Here is a 16,242-nt window from a genome sequence, read left to right as displayed (position 1 = left end):
AAAAACGATTTCCCTAGGCCGGTGGGAAGCGCTGGGCTGGGTTCCCTAGGGAGGGGGTGGAGTCTCCAGCCCTAGGGGTGTTTAAGTCTCGGTGTGACAAAGCCCTGGGTGCATTGATTGAGTTGGGGTTGGTCCTGCCTTGGGCAGGGGCTGGACTCTGACCCCTGAGGTCTCTTCCAGCCCTGGGGTTCTATGATTCTTGGGGAGCAGCTGAGTTTCCCCGGCAGCACCAGATCTCTGCTGAGCTGGGGGCTGCCTCCTTCCCTCTGCTGCCTGCTCGAGGTCTGGCCCCTGCCATTTGGGGGGAGGATCGTGTCCTGTCTCAGTGAGCCTCCACCACGGGCGCTGGCAGATGGTCCCAGTGGCTACTTCCCCAGGCTGTTCGAAACCGGCGCCTTGTCGGCAGCAGGAATGTGTCCAGCGGCACCTGCCTGCTCACGGAGCACGTTGGGCCTTTCTCTGGGCGTGGAGTCGCTGTAGATCGGGGGTCTTGAACTCACATCCCGGGGGCCATCTACGGCCTGACCAGTTCCACAACCCAGCCCGCACCCACCTGCCAGCACGAGTCACTGGTCCTCTATAAAACCAGCACACGCCCACGTGGCGACTGCTGCTTACAGGCGTGGTCACCGTATTGCAGGAAAGATCTCTTGGCATTGGAAACGGTTCCGAAAAGGGCAACGAAAGTGATGCGGGGTCTGGAACAGGTCCCCTGTGAAGAGACATTAACAAGCCGGGGACTTTTCATTTTAGCAATGGGGAGACAAAGGGGGATAGGACAGAGGTCTATGAAATCATGACAGTGTGGAGAAAGTGAATAAGGAAAAGCGATTTACTTTTTCCCACAATACTGCATAAGAACTAGGGCTCACCCAATGAAATTAAGAGGCAGCAGGCTGAAAACAAACCAAGCTTTTTCTCATGCAACCTGTGGAACTCCTTGCCAGGGGATGTTGTGAAGACTAAGACTTTAACAGCGTTAAAAAAGAGCTAGATAGATTCATGAAGGACAGGTCCATCAATGACTGTTAGCCAGGCTGGGCAGGGAGGGTGGCCCTCGTCTGTCAGACACTGGGAATGGGTGATGGGAAGGGATCACATGAGGGATCCCTCCCTCTGGGGCTCCTGGCATTGGCTGCTGTCGGGGGACAGGATACTGGGCTGGCTGGATCTTTGGTCTGACCCCGTCTGGCGCCTCTTACGTTTTTAACGGTGTGAGAGCCATGAGCGCCCTCGGTGTCCTAGCACGGCGCTGCTGCGGGTCAGGCGGTGCCGCCGGTGAATTCTAGCTAGGCCAGGGCTTGGCTGCAGCTGAAGCAGCCCCCCAAAATGGCACCCACCCCTCCCCCCCAGCCTTGACTCCTGAACCCCCTGCCCTGGGCTCCCTAGGCACTAAACACGACTGGCCGCCCCTCGCTGGCACCCCCGGCAGGGACCTGGTGTCGAGGTTCTTGCTGCCCTGTTCACCACACGCTTTCAGCTGCGGCGGCGAATAGGGCAGGGCCCCTCCGGAGAACAGGCCCCCTTCCTAGCCCTGGGCTCGCGCCGTGCATGGCCGTGGGGGGAGGAGGGGAGGCGAGGGGCGCGAGAGCAGGTGCTGTGGGGGCGCGTGTCCGTGCAGGGCGGGCGCGGCGCCCGGTGGGACGTGGGGGGGCGTGCGTGGGGGCAGGCGGCAGACGCAGCGCTGTGTTCCTGCGCCGGGCCCGCCCCACTCCTGTTAATGGTTAATGTGGCCAGCGGGCTGGCCCGCACCTCCCTTATCAGCCCTGCCATCAGCCCCGGGAACAGGCTGTACGCGCCGGGGTGTTTGTTTTCATTCCTTTCTCTCCGCCCCACGCCGCCCTCCCTGCAGGTGCACGGGGCCGGCGGCTCTTCCCCGGCCTGCCCCACACCCGCCCGGGCCTGGGCGCAGCCCTGCCCCAAGGAGTCCCCCCCCAGCGCCCTGCCCGCGGCTGCGGCCCCTCAGGCGGGAGAGCCGGACATGAGACAGCAGCGTGGGCCTTGCGGGTGCCACAGTGGGGTGCCCCGAACTGACCAGCACCCAGTGCCCCCCACTGAGGAGCCCCCAGGGCCTTGCCCTCCCTGGCGCTGGGCGGCGTTAGACGGGGCTCGGTGGGGGTCTTGCTGGGGGGAGGGGAACGTGGAACGGGGCCTTTCTGCTCGTCCCTTGGGCACCTCCCCGGCCCCCCCTTCCCTCAGGGCAGCGCAGGGAGACCAAAGGCCCCCGCCGGGTCGCTGCCGTGGGGGGGAGAGGGGCTCCCCCTTGTGCAAGTCACGGGGCTCAGCTCCCGTGTGCTATCCCGAGGGGAGGTCTCCTGCCCTGCCCCCCTGGCCGAGGGGCACGCTGGGGGCCCAGAACGGCCCAGGCCGGCCGGGCGTTCCCCGCTGCAGACTGAGCCGGCCCACGGGCACCAGCGTGCGTATAGGGAAGCAGCCCCCCCGGCCCCTAGCTCGGCAGTGCCCGGGTCCGTGGGGAGCAGAGGCCAGTCCTGCTTGTGGGGCCCGGGGGGCTGCATGCCGCTCGCTTGCCGGCTCCGTTCCAGCAGGTCCCCACGGGCCCCCAGCCGGCTGGGCACTCGCCGCCCGGCCCAGCCTTTGGCAAGCGACCGCAGGGAGGGCCCTGTAGGTGAAGGCGTGGGGCTGGCGGAGGGTAGCGGGGGGGGCGGACGGTGCCAGCTCAGAGCCAGCCCGGGCCAGGGCGTTGGTGTCCGCGTGGCCCCTGCGACTGAGCCGGGGTGTGTTTAGCTGCAGCTATTTTTAGCGCCGGGCTCCGTGCGATGGGGCTGGAGATAAATGAGGTTTTGTTCCTCCTCCGAGAGGTAACAGCAGCCGTGTGACCTCCTGGCTCTCTGTGCCAAGGGCACGTCCCCACCCGGCTCCTCCCTGGCTGCCTGTTGGCTGAGGAGATCCGAGGGGAAGCTCAGTGAGGCGGTGGAGCTGCGCCCGGCTTGGCTCCGGCGCAGCAGCGGGGGAAGGTGCCTGCGTGAGGCGTCCCTGTGGTACCTAGGGATGGCCCTGGAGAGCGAAGGCCTCGGCCCATCTCTGCCAGATGCGGCCTGGCTGCTGCCTGGCCGTGGGCGAGAGGCCAGTGTCCGGGGCTCTCGTTCCTGTACCTCGCGGCGGCGCCGAAAACACGCCCGGCGCGTGTGGGGACGCAAGGGGCCTGGGACCGCTGGGGGCCGGCGTGCGCGCCACGGGGGCGGCTCTGCACGGCTGGGGTCGTGCTTTATGCTGCAGGCTGGGGCGTGGCGCGGGTGTCGTCCTGTAGCGTGAGCCCCACGTGCGTTGGACATGGCTCCCCCGGGCCCGTCCGTGCTACGCAGGCTCCGCGCCGGAGGTTGGGTGGCTGCCGGGGAACGGCTCTTCGGCCGGCGGGCAGCAGCACAGCTCTTGGGAGCTGGCGGACGGAAGGCGAGAGCGCTGAAACGCCTCTTCGTGGGGTGATCGCTCAGCTGCTGGAAGCCACCGCCCAAGTCTCAGCCCTCGTGGCAAAGCTGGAGTAGGAGCTGAGCGGGGTCTCCCAGGGGTCCCAATGCAGACACAAGGGGCTGTGGGCGGGGGGGGGGGTGCGGTGGGGGGTGCCACACAGCCCAAGAGGGAAGAGTGACCAGAGAAACCCAAGGGGGCTGCAAGCGAGGCCTTGTTCATGCTCCGAGCCTCGTTCCTGCAAGTGCCCTGCCCCAAAAGCTCTCCCATGGGGCTGATGGATTTGAAAGCCCTTTCGGGGGCCCCCGGGGCTCCACCACTGAACCCCAGACCACTGAGCCCTGTCACCCCCCAGGGGGCCAAAGCTGGGAGCTGCACTTGGAACCCCCCACCCCCACCCCACCTGCACCCAGCCCCCCCCTCGCTCGCACCCAGCCCCTAGCTACTCCCCTGCTCGCACCCAGCCCCTAGCTACCCCCCTGCTCGCACCCAGCCCCTAGCTACTCCCCTGCTCACACCCAGCCCCTAGCTACTCCCCTGCTCGCACCCAGCCCCTAGCTACCCCCCTACTCGCACCCAGCCCCTAGCTACCCCCCTGCTCGCACCCAGCCCCTAGCTACTCCCCTGCTCACACCCAGCCCCTAGCTACCCCCCTGCTCGCACCCAGCCCCTAGCTACTCCCCTGCTCACACCCAGCCCCTAGCTACTCCCCTGCTCGCACCCAGCCCCTAGCTACCCCCCTGCCTGCACCCTGAGCAGTTCTCAAACTTCTTGAGCCAAGTCCCTGCTTGGCGCTATGTTTATTGGCTGCGTCCCCACAACCCAGACGAGTGGGTGGCCGCTGAGGTGAGTCAGGTGGAGGCCACTCGCCAGCCCTGGCATGAGCCTGCCTGAGCCCCGCCCTCCCCACGCAGAAGTCAAATGATGCCCACGCCCAAGGGCCAGCGACCTCCGTGGGCCGGCGCGACGTGTGTTAGCCCGAGGGCCAGCGAGCACAGTGTGGCCACGTTTCCCACGGGCTCGTAAAGGCTGTCGAACGCCCCCCCAGGCCTGGCTCCCCGTGGTGGGGGCTGTTGTTTGGCTCTCATTGGCCCCTACAGGCCCAGCACGCCGGGGCAGTGTGGAGAATGCTGCTAGACCATTTCGCCCTCCCATGGTCCGGCAAATCGCAAGGCCCCGGTCGGGTCCTGAGGGCGTCGGACTCGAGGGCCAACCTGGCCTTGTCTCCACACAGGAACACAGCTTCTGAGCGGGTCCCTCTCCCCCACCCCGAGGCCTGTGAACGCCGGTGGGGCTCTAGGACACGTGCACGGCTTTAACCCCCCCCCACCACCCGGCTGCCAAGTCTGCCCCAGCTGGGCCGTCCAGCGGCTCCGCCCGGATGGCGCCGCCTTGGCTGCAGTAACTGGGCAGTGCTGCTGAACAGCTGGTGGCGCTCAGGCCCCAGCTCCCGCTGAGACTCCGGCGCGGCGCCGGGCCGGCCTGAGCCCAGCCACCCAGGCAGGACGAGACGTACCCGTCCTTGGCGTGGCGCACGTGACAGGATTGTGACACATTTGCCCTGCCGGCCAGGGACCCAGCGGCTGCTCTGGGCACACGTCCCCCTCTGGGCCCGGTGGTGGGCACAATGGCTTAGTGCCCTTTCCACACCCCCGCTCCGGCTGGGAATGGGGGCGGCAAGTGACGGTGGCAGCAGCAGGCCCATAAGGACACACTTGTGGCTGTGGCTTAGCTAGGTCCCTGTGCCTTCTTTCTGCCCCACACCCTGGCCCCCGTGTGTTTTCTACCCACCGGCAGTATTCCCTCAATTTTTTCATTGTGTGCAGAATTAATTTTGTTCCATGCACCAAGGCAAGTGTAGGTGTGCACCACCCCTAGAAACACATGCTAGCAGTTGTGGGCACTCTGCAAATCACCCGGGTGGCACGTAACTCTTCCGTGGGCAGCCTCCCAAACACTCAGCTTATAGGGACCACTAGTTGTGGGCAATGCGCCGTCTAATCTTTTTCCTCCATGTGTGGAATAATTTTATGTGCACCAAAACACATGCAAATGTGCACCACCTGTAGAAACAAAAACCTAGCTGTGGGTGCGCCACTAATCCCCTGGGTGGCCAGCCAAGCGCTCAGCTTACAGGGAGCACTGCCCATCGGCGGGAGGGGGTGCAGTGTCGAGCGAGCTGCCACGGCTTCGCATCGTCTGTCCCTCTGTCAGTCCAGCCGTGTTTCCTGAACGGCAGGCTGGGCGTGGGTGGCCACAGAGGTCCCCAGGCGCTTGCTGACCCTCCTCTCGTCCCGTCCCAGGGTGCGACTCCGGCTTCGGCAAGCAGGCTGCGCACCACTTGGACGCCCTGGGCTTCACGGTCTTCGCCAGCGTGCTGGACCTGCAGGGCGCGGGCGCCAGGGAGCTCCGGCAGAGCTGCTCCCCGCGGCTCACGCTGCTGCAGATGGACCTGACCAAGCCGGACGACATCCGGAGAGCCCAGCAGCTTGTGGCGCCCCAGACGGTGGGCACAGGTAGGTGGCGTGGCAATGGGGGGGGCCCTTAGCCCAAGGGGCACACGCCTGGTGCAGTTCAAATGGGATGGTCCTGCCGTGAGGCCAGGGCCCTCAGATCGGCCTAGGGATGAGAACAGGTTGGCAGCACCGTTCCCAGTCGACGCTCCCTGGTAACTGGGTGACTGGCAGCGCGGCTGGGTTGGAGCAGCCTCCCACCCGTCTGCGGCCCCCCAATCCCAGTTAACCAGAACGTCTCCCTTTCCCTGTAGCCATCCCTAGACCTGCTCAGGGGTCCGCGTCGGCGGTTCGGCCCCTACTGGCCCTGAGCTTAGCTCTGCCCTCGCCCTCCGGCTGCCGGCGTGGGGAGGGGGACTCCAAGCCTCTGGCCCCGCGGGAGAGCACGCCGGGGCGGGTCCCCTCTCTGCTGCGGGAGAGCCCCCTGCAAGGCGAGGGCGGCAGGCACCAGGGGCCGTGCCCGGGTCCCGCTGACACCCCACTTCCCGCCCCGCAGGGCTCTGGGGGCTGGTGAACAACGCGGGCTTTGACGACACCATCGCCGACGCCGAGCTCTCCCCGCTCTGCAAGTTCCGCACCTGCATGGACATCAACTTCTTCGGCACGCTGGAGCTCACCAAGGCGCTGCTGCCACAGCTGCGCGCCGCCCGGGGCCGCATCGTGACCGTCAGCAGCCCGGCAGGTAGCGGCGGGGGAGGCTAGAGGGACGGAAAACGGCTTCACTTTTCGCGAGCCGGCTCTGTCTTTCAGGGGAACATTCCCGGGCTGGACTTCGGGCTTTGCCCCAAGCCGAACTATTCCAATTCCGAAACGGGGCCGCTGGGCCTCGTAAGACGGGCCAGGCGGGGTCGGCCCGATGGTCCGTCTAGCCCAGCACCCTGTCCTCCGCCAGCGGCCAATGCCGGGGGCTTTAGAGAGAACGAGCCGAACAGGCAAAACCCATCCCCGGCATCCACGCCCAGCTGCTGGCAGGCCCAAGTTTCATGGGAGCTGCCGTTTGATTGCCCATGTCCCGGGCTTAAATTCTCATCAAGTATTTCCCAAAGCCAGCAGGCCTCCCAGCTCCAGCAGCTGTCAGAACTCCAGTGGCAACACCGCCGGCAATGGTTCCTGCACCGGGCCGCTCCACAGAGCCGTGGCTGAATTCACAGCCCAGCTATCTGTACTCTGTGGGCCAGACCCGTGTTCCCTGTAAGCTGGGGGCTTGGGCGGCCACTCGGGAGAGGTTCACGTGCCGCCCTTGATTGGCAGAGCGCCCCCCGCTAGGTTGTGTTTCTCCTGGAGGTGCACGTTCACGCACACCCGGGTGCACGTAACATTATTCCGCACAAGGATGGGAAAGATTAGCGGGAAGATTGCCAGGCACCCCTGCCAGTCTTTGCCTCCTGGGAAGCAGCACGGCCATGTGACTAGCGAGGCCCCATCCCAGCCACAAAAGCGGGTGAGGGATTGTGGGAGATGTAGTCCAATCCTGAGAGCCCAGCTCATAAGGACCAGGCACGGGCTTTGCCTGCACACCGGCTCGCCGGGCCCTGCGGCAGCACCCTGGAAGGGGAAGAGTTTGGCTTTCTGCCCAAATGCTTTGGATTTTGATTTTTTTTCTCCAAAAAGTTGAAATTGGCCATGTATGTCCCCCACTTCCCACCCAGGGATTTGGCTCGTCCATATAATAGCCTGGACAGCAGCCTACAGGTCCCATCCACCTCAGGCTGGGAGGCAGATTTGATGCATCTCGCGAGGGTCTCGCTGTCTTACGCCCGGCCCCAGCGCATAGAGGCCAAGCAGAGTTTGCCCCACCCAGGAGAGATTCAGATGCCTCCCAGCTGATTAGCAGAGCACCCATGGCTGCTAGCATGTGTTTCTCCTGGTGGTGCACATCCGCATGTGCCCTTGGTGCATAAAACAAAATTTATTCCACACAAGGGTGTAAAAAAATTAATTAGAGGGGACATTGGGCCCACCCCTGGCCATATGTTTTACCTGGCTCCTCATTCCCACAGTATCGGCGTAAGTGAAGCAGCAAACGCAGCCAGGAGGCAGGCTGGTCTCAGTGGGGGCAGAACACGGAGCAATGGGCCCAAGTTGCAGCGGGGGAGTCTAGGTTGGATAGTAGGAAAAACCATTTCCCTAGGCGGGGGGAAGCGCTGGGCTGGGTTCCCTAGGGCGCGGGCGGGGGTGGAATCTCCATCCCTAGAGGTGTGAAAGTCCTGGCTGTACAAAGCCCTGGCTGGGCTGATTGAGTTGGGTTGGTCCTGCCTTGGGCAGGGGGCTAGGCTCGCTGGCTCCTGGGGTCTCTGCCCGCCGTAGGGGTGGAGACAGAGGGCAGGGGGTGCCCAGTGCCCCGGGGCTCAGGAAGAGCGAGGACTCGCTCTCCGTGGTGACTGGCCCAGGTCCCCTCCCCGTCTCTCTTGGTCAGGACAGGCCGGTCCCTGTGCTTGCTACCCGCCCGCTGCTGCTGTCTGGCACCTCCGGGCGTGCTGGCAGTAACGGCGCGTTTCCTTCTGCCCCAGGCGACATGCCGTACCCGTGCCTGGCCGCGTACGGGGCCTCCAAAGCTGCCCTGACCCTCCTCATGGACACGTTCCGGAACGAACTGAAACCCTGGGGGGTCAAAGTCAGCGTGATTCTCCCCGGCTACTTCAAAACCGGTAAGAGCGACAGCGCTGCCGGCAGGGCGGGTACCACCTGGGGCTTGTCACAACTGCACACGGCACATTCACTGGGGTGTGATGCCCTGCCCCCCAAAACCGGCCGTGTGGGAAGAGGGCGCCTGCATTTCCTGGCTGGGCGCTGTGTTCTCCTCCCCGCTGTGCCCCCCACTGCAGTTAGTGGGTGCAGATCGCTTCCCAGCCTTCACTCAGCACCCCTGGAGGGGTCGGGGACAGGAGCAGCTCAGAAAACCTGGGCTCACGTCCCAGAGCCACCGTTCATTGGCTTCCTTGTTGGGAGGGCTAAGAACTGAGCTAGGCTGGGTCTAATCCAGACCCGGCCATCTGCCCCCACCGTGTACCAGGGCCGGCTCTTAACGAGACAGGTAACCCACTGGCAAAGCACATTCCTTCTGCAGCCGGTTCTGCTACGGCTGACGCGGTACAGAGGATCTGAAAGGCCTGGGTTCAAACCCTAGGTCGGGCCATGTGGGTCTTAGGTGAGACAAGGGTGTTGAGCTGAAAAAGTCACTCACTGGAACTAGGAAGCTTTCCTCAGCCAAAGTTAGGCTACGTCTAGACTACATGCCTCTGTCGCCAGAGGCATGTAGATGAGGCTACCAGGCATAGGAAAATGAAGCAGTGATTTAAATTTACATGGCTGCCTGTCGGCTGTTTGTCGGCTCAGCGCAATAGTCTGATGTCGACACCCGCGCGTCCAAAGGCATTTGTCGACCACCCAGGTAAACCTCATCCCAGGAGGCATCCCTGGGTGGCCAACAAATACCTTTGATGTTGACACCCGCGCGTCCAGACTATCGCGCTGAGCCGACAAACAGCTGATCGGCTCAGCGCGGCAGCCATGTAAATTTAAATGAAGCGGCGATTATTTAAATCGCTGCTTCATTTTCCTATGCCTGGTAGCCTCATCTACATTCCTCTGGCGACAGAGGCATGTAGTCTAGATGTACCCTTAGGAAAAACTTCCCGCCGGTCAGGGTGGTGAAACACTGGGATAAGTTGCCCAGGGAGGTTGTGGAGTCTCCATCGCTGGAGACTGAAGAGCAGGTTGGACAGACGCCTGTCAGGGATGGTGTCGATGGCGCTCGGTCCTGCCGTGAGGACAGGGGACTGCACTCGATGCCTCTCCAGGTAGCTCCCAGTTCTAGTGTTGTATTTTATGACGGGGGATGTGCACAAGCACAAATCAGAGTGGACCACAAGCTAAATATGAGTCAGCAATGTGACAACGCAAAAAAACTACAACCCAAACTTTATTCTGGGCAGCATCAACAGGAGTGTTATGAGCAAAACGTGAGAAGTCATTCTTCCGCTCTGCTCTCTGCTGATCAGGCCTCATTTGGACTAGTGTGTCCAGTTCTGGGCACCACATTTCAAGAAATACGTGGAGAAATTGGAGAGGGTCCAGAGAAGAGCAGCGAAAATGATGAAAGAGAGAACATGAGCTGCAAAGGAAGACTGAAAGAATTGGGTTTGTTTAGTTTGGAAGAGAGACGACAGATGCTAGGTCTTCACTATGGCCTTTTTTTTGGAAAAAGCCACGCAAATTGCGCTCTGCAATTTGCGTAGCTTTTTCAGATTGCTTGTCTGCCATTTGGCCCTCATCTTTTTGCGAAGAAAAAGCGGAAGAGCAAACCTCTGGGATCCCAGAAAACCCAGGCAGTCTCGACGTACTCGAGGGATTGATAGGTACTTGAAAAACGCTAAAAGGGTGTTACAAGGAGGACAGGACAAGAAGCAATGGGCTTAAGTTGCAGCAGGGGTGGTTTAGGTTGGACATTAGGAAAAGCTTCCTGCCTGTCAAGATTAAATACTGGAAGAAGTTGCCTGGGGAGGTTGTGGAGTCTGTCCACCCTGCTCCTCAGTATCTCCAGGGATGGAGACGCCTGCCAGGGATGGTCAGACCGTGCTTGGTCCTGCCGTGAGGGCAGGGGACTGGCCTCAACCTCTTGAGAGCCCTGCCAGTTCTAGGGTTCCATGGCCCTGCGGTCTGACCCAGCCGGGCTGTTCCCGTGTGCAGCCTCAGCCGCTTTGCTTCCCAGGGCGGCTGAAGCTTTGGGATGATTTTCCCCAGAGATTTTGAGGCCGTCCCCTGCTGCCCTCCTCTTCGCTGTCACGCCTTGCCGAGCCGAGCGACTGCTGCCAAGTTAGCGTCAGCAGCTGCCCGGCTTGCCAGGTGGCTGCCTCGCCCTGGCAGTGCAGGGCTGTGACTTAACCGCTCTTGTGTAACAGCAGGAAGCGAAGGTAGAAGTGCTGCCGGCAGCGGGGAAACGCAGAGACCTGGGCAGCCTGGATGCGGCTCAGTACTTCACAAATCCTTGCAGCGCGCAGCCCAGAGGGAGCCCGGGGGGCTGGCTACACCCAGAGCAGAACTCAGCGGCACCAGCTGGGGTTGCCTGCTCCCCATTCCTTGCTTATTGTTTAAGCAGTTACCCAGTGAGGGGGGGTTGTCCAGCCCTCGGCCCCGGGTTTCACCGGTGCCTTGGGTCTGTGGGCGCTGGGGCTTACGGCCCTCTGGCTCTTTGCAGGTATAAGCTGCAACCCGGCCTACTGGCAGGAGAAGAAGGAGCAGCTGCTGGCCAGCCTGCCGGCAGCCCTGCTGCAGGACTACGGCGAGGAGTACATCCACGAGATCCACAAGCAGTTTGTGCAGTTCATGAAGCTCGCCAACGAGGACCTGAGCTTGGTGGTGAACAGCATCACGGACGCCCTCGTCTCGGCCCGCCCGGCCCCGCGCTACTACCCGGGGCAGGGCGTCTGGCTCATGTACTTCATCCACCACTACCTGCCCCGCGCCGTCAGGGACCTCTGCCTGAAAGCCTTCTTCATCAACCAAACGCTGCCCCGGGCCCTGCAGCACCAGCCCCACAACGGCCTCAAGCCCCAGTGAGCCTGGCTCGCAGGCGGGGGGACAGCAGGTGCCTGGGAGATCAAGCGGCAGGGTGGCGGAATCGGCTCATTGAGAGTCCCAGGCTCCGAGCCAGGTACCCAGAGGGCGGGCACATGCCGGGCAGGGCGGATCCGCCCGCTCACGCTGCCAGATTGCTTCCTCCCAGCCGAGACGGAGGCGGCTGCGCTTCTACTGGGCACGGATCAAAGCACCCGAGCGCCCGCGGTGCCGAGTGGGGAGGGGTCTCCCAAAAGGGCCACGGCTGCACCGTAAGCCATGGCTCCGCCCCACCCCAGTGGGCCACGTACCTGTCACTCCCTCAGCTCCGGGAGGGGAGCGGGGAGCTCGCAGCTGGATCTTGCCTGGCTCAAGGAAGTGGGCGGCTCCCTGCCCGACCCACCTGCCGCTCTGCTCATGGCTTCACGCTCCAGCCCCAGAGCACGTGGCTCAGGCAGCCTGTGGCCCCCCGCGGGGGCCGGGCTGGAGCGGACAGGCCACGGCTCTCGGCACCGGGTCAATGAGGTGATTGCCACTTTGCCAATAAATCGGTTATTTGTATTTCAACTCGGCCCCAGAGCGCTCGGCCCTCTCTGGTGGGGGGAGGCGGAGATGCCACGACGGGGGTGTCCACCCCGCAGCGGCTGGAAATGGAGTGGGGGCAGGGAACGGGCTGCCCCCCAGCCAGCACCGGACTGGGCCTGCGTGGCCGGGGCAGGAAGTCGGTTTGCAGAGGTGGGGGGGGCAGGCCGCTCCCTTGCTCAGCCTGCTGTTGCCTGGCCCGGCGTGAAGGACGCTGTGGATACAAGGGGGGGTTGTGGGTACAGGGCTATGGCTCTGATTGTGCCCACCCCTGCACAGCCACTGGGGTGCTCCTGGGGGGAGGCGCACACAGGGCAGCAGCAGGGCCCCTTGCCTTCTCGCGCTGCTCTGCCTCTCCTTCCTAGGGCTCTGCCTCTCCTTCCTAGGGCTCTGCCTCTCCTTCCTAGGGCTCCTCCCTACGGTCTTGCCGCTCTCGCTGCTCCAGTTCCTTTAGCCTCAGCTTGATCCCCAGCCGCTGCAGCTCTGCTGGGCCGGCCCCCGCCCTGGCCAAACCGCTGCCGGCGGGCACTGTGTCTGCCTGGCAGACTCCAGCCCTCCCTCCGGTCTGAGCCTGACACACCTGGCAGGTGTCTGGCTGCTGCCCGCTGGGACAGGATCCCAGTCCCCGGGCTGGTCGTTGTCAATCTGCTGGGCCGTGGTTGCTTTCCCCATGGGCAAGCCCCTCTCTCTGCACAGCCCCGCAAGGTCTGGCGCAGGCCATCTCCCCGCCGATCCTCAGGGCACAGACTCACCGCCCGAGGGCTGCAGCGCCCCAGGAATCGCCTCACTCTACCTCCAGCACGCCTGGCTCCGTGGGCCCCTTCCTTCTACTGCGCCTCACGCTTTGCTGCTGGAAGCTCCACCCAGAGAGGGCCGTGCATCCCACTCCTGCCACCACTGTGCGGCACGTCAGGGAGCTCCCCGATCCTGCCCCCTAGCAGCCAGACGGGACTCCACCAGCCCGTGGAACAGAGGGGTCACCGCGTCTCCGGGATATCCCGGCTGTGCTGGGCTGTGTGGACATGAGGAGTCGGGCTGGCAGCTCTAGGCCCCCGGCGGCAGCGTGTACAGCCCCCCTGAGCGCCCAGCACTCTGCTGAGTCTCCTCTCCAAGTCTTCCCAGCCCAAAACTGCCCAGCTCCCAGGCCCTGCGCCCCAGCGGGGTGGCTGTCTCTGCCTCCCTCCCTTTCTCTCCCCACCCCAGGAAGAGGCTTGTCTTCTGCTCAGGCTGGGACTGGTGTGCGGGCCCAGCCGCATGTGGGTGAGTCCCTGGGAATCACACAGCCCAGCGCTGGGGACCCCGGGTTACAGAGGAGACCCCCCCCACACACACTGCAGCACAAGCATGCAGGGTGGGGGAGCGCGTACCTGATGGGAGGGGCACACGGGCAGCAACACAGCTAGAGCCACCAGGAAGAGGGCCTGGGCCTGCTGCGCTCCCTGCAGCCCCAGCGCAAGCAGCCGCCTGGCTCAGGGCCCAGGAGGTTCCCCCAGTCCCACCAGCTGCCCGGCCGGGGAGGGCTCGCCCAGGCAGCAGGGCACACAGAGCAGCACTGACCGTGCCCACAGAGCGCCAGGGACCTTGGCAGCACAGAAGGCGCCGGGGGCACCGGCCGGCCCTGCAGGAGGCGAGAAACCAGCCAAGTGCTTCAGGCAGATATTTATTGTCACAAGGAGGGGAGCCACGACAGCAAATCAGGCTGCAGAGAGGGACGGAGCAGCCGGCCCCTAGGAGCAGCCCGGCTCTCGCCTTGCTGCAGCCTCCCGGGGCCAGCCCACGGCGCCTGGGGGTGCAGGCCAAGCCCTGGCCAGACAGGAGGGGGAACCGGTCCCGGCTCGGTAACAAGCAAGGCAGGAGCAGGGCCCAGCGGGCGGCTTTGGGCCAGGAAGCTCCCGCCCCGCGGCCCCTGGCTGTGCTCCCCCCTCGCAGCTGGGAGCATGACGGCTCAGCATGGGGCAGGACCCTTCCCCCCACCCCCACTGGTGTGGGGACAGTGCAATGCCAGCAATTCCACCAGGGGTGGGGGGAACATCCCCAAGGGAACCTGACTCCAGGGACCAACCGCTCGGTGCCCAGGCTGCAGAGACAAGAGCAGGATGCGCTGTGGACAAGTGCGTGGAGCCCAGCATGGGCCAAGGGGGCTGTGGGGGGGAGGGAAAAACGGGGGGGAGGGAAGCTAAGGGCACCACATGCCCCCTCCAGCGCCCCTGCACACAGCAGCAGCAACAGCTCAGCCCCCCTCAGGCCACCCTCTCCCTGCCTCGGGGCTGCGGCCACCACGTCCCCGCAGGCAGGCGGCTCTTGGGGGCAACCACAGGTCTAGGCCGTGCCCTGCCCTGATCACCAACCCGGGGCCTGGCTCTCAGCAGCTTCCCCTGAAGCCTGGCCCAGCGGGAGCACAGAGCCCTCCAGTGGCTTCTGGATGCAGAGCCTGGCCCTGCCCGGGCAGTTGCTTGGAGAGCATGGAGCAGAGGGGCCTGGGAGGCGGCTGTGGAGAACGCGGGGGGCTGCTCCAGGGACAGCCAGCCTGGCCAGACAGCCCCCCACAGGCATGGGCAGGCGGTGGGGCGAGGCGGGCTGGCACCTCCAGTCGAGGCCCGGGGCCAGGCTGAGGGCGGGTGAGCGAGACTCGTGCCAGGGCAGAGGTAGTGGCTGGCCGGGTCCCCCCAGCCCTGCGCGCAGGCAATGCTGCCCTGTGCCAGGGGGAGGACCCAGGGGCTGCGCGCTGCTCGCTCACAGCCCCGGCATGAGGGACGCAGAGGGAGGCGCAAGGCTCACCCAGGGACGGTTGCTGGAGCATGGCGGCTCGCGCCAGCCTGGGAACAGGGTCCTTACGACTCGGGCTACAGCGGGGGGGCAGGGCGCGGCACCGGCTCTGCGAAGCACACACAGCTCTGGGACAGGACGGGGACACTTACACCACACAGACCGGAGCCCTCCCGCGACGCGCTGGCCCCTCTCCGCACACAGCAGCAGCCGGGGAGAGCGGCCCGGCTCTTTCCAGAGGAGCGGTGCCCGGAGCCGGGACTCGCTCGTCCGGCACACACAGGGGGGGCAGTTCCGGGGGCTCCGCTGGCAGCAGGAGGCCGGGGAGCTAGAAGATGGGGATGTAGTTGTCGATCTTGGCGCGGTGCCGCTGCGCGATGCACTCGGCGATCCACACGATGTTGCGACACTCCTGCTCCTTCAGCTTGACAAAGGCGTAGAAGACCCCGAAGTGGAACTGGTTGAGGAACGCCAGCTTGTTCAGCTTCACCTGGGAGAGCAGAGCGCCCGCGTCAGGGCCCGCCAGCCCCCGGCCACCCCACCGCGGCGCCCCGTGAGCGGCTCCAGCCCAGCTCCCCAGCCGGGGCAGAGCCCATGGCAGCCCCTCCAGCCTGGCCCGCCATGCAGGCTCAGGCAGTCCAGTGTCTGGGACATGAGGGTGTAAAATCCCGTTTAACTGGCGACCACTGAACTGGTTAACTATTGGGGGGACCTGGAGCCCCCGCCGCCCCCAGCACACCCCCGGCCGGAGTATTTGCCTGCTCCAGCTCCTACAGGCTAACCAGGTAACCGCCAGCCCTGCGGGGCGAGGGTTCTTCTGGGGCATCGGCTGCCAGGGGGGAGGGGCGTGTGGGGAGAACAGGGACACACTTACCCAGGAGGGCGCCCACCCTCGGCAGGCCTCCCTGTTGCTCCCTAGATGTGACTGTGGCAGGGAGCAAGGCACTAGGGGATAAGGCAGCGCTCTGCTCAGCCCCCTGGCCAGCCTGGGAGGGCAGAACGTCTGAGCCACTCTCCCCACCGCAGAGCTCCACTGCAGCTGCCAGGACTCACCTCGTGCTCGAAGAAACGGTCCTCCAGGGTTTTGTCGCCAGGGTTGCTGCCGGCTCCTTCGAAGAGCAGCTTGTACTCCTGCGGCAAGAGGCGGCGGTCAGGGGGCCGGAGTGCTCTTCCCCGCTGCCGGGAGGAGCTAAGCACAAACCCTCGCACCCAGTGCCATTTCCCCGCTCTGCCTGCACCGGGGGGGGGCGCGGGGCCGGCTCCCGAAGGGAGGGCAGGATTCTCTGCCGTAAGCACCGGCGAGCTACCACCCACACAGAGTCTGGAACGAGCACGTCCGCACAGGTACGCGCTGACCGACAGCGGAGTCGGGGCTAGTCCGTGCGGAGACGCGGCCAAG

The 16,242-nt window shown here is 64.6% G+C and overlaps 3 protein-coding genes across 3 annotated transcripts in view; 1 reads left to right on the top strand and 2 right to left on the bottom strand.

Annotated features, from left to right (window-relative positions):
• HSD11B2 (hydroxysteroid 11-beta dehydrogenase 2) overlaps positions 1-12,067 on the top strand; it is a 36,231-nt gene extending 24,164 nt beyond the window's left edge. Inside the window, exons 2-5 of the mRNA XM_075940564.1 lie at positions 5,730-5,942; positions 6,436-6,621; positions 8,450-8,587; positions 11,137-12,067. Coding sequence (XP_075796679.1) covers positions 5,730-5,942; positions 6,436-6,621; positions 8,450-8,587; positions 11,137-11,498 — 899 coding nt within the window. The 3' untranslated portion in view covers positions 11,499-12,067. The remainder of the gene's footprint in view (positions 1-5,729; positions 5,943-6,435; positions 6,622-8,449; positions 8,588-11,136) is intronic.
• Positions 12,061-14,877, bottom strand: LOC142831191 (uncharacterized). The gene is made up of 3 exons (XM_075940726.1): positions 14,815-14,877; positions 12,472-14,396; positions 12,061-12,429 (listed from the first exon to the last, which is right to left on the bottom strand). Exons 1-2 carry the CDS (start codon positions 14,875-14,877, stop codon positions 13,353-13,355), a joined length of 1,107 nt encoding a protein of 368 aa, XP_075796841.1. The 3' UTR covers positions 12,061-12,429; positions 12,472-13,352.
• ATP6V0D1 (ATPase H+ transporting V0 subunit d1) overlaps positions 13,725-16,242 on the bottom strand; it is a 37,938-nt gene continuing 35,420 nt past the window's right edge. The window contains exons 7-8 of the mRNA XM_075940565.1: positions 15,897-15,974; positions 13,725-15,333 (exon numbers count right to left, since the gene is read on the bottom strand). Of these exons, the coding sequence (XP_075796680.1) occupies positions 15,172-15,333; positions 15,897-15,974 (240 nt within the window). The 3' untranslated portion in view covers positions 13,725-15,171. The remainder of the gene's footprint in view (positions 15,334-15,896; positions 15,975-16,242) is intronic.

This window comes from Pelodiscus sinensis, chromosome 12, assembly GCF_049634645.1.
Source record: "Pelodiscus sinensis isolate JC-2024 chromosome 12, ASM4963464v1, whole genome shotgun sequence".
Classification (NCBI taxonomy): Eukaryota; Metazoa; Chordata; order Testudines; family Trionychidae; genus Pelodiscus; species Pelodiscus sinensis.
The sequence above is the reverse complement of the archived record's forward strand: the minus strand, read 5'-3'. Positions and strand labels throughout refer to the sequence as shown.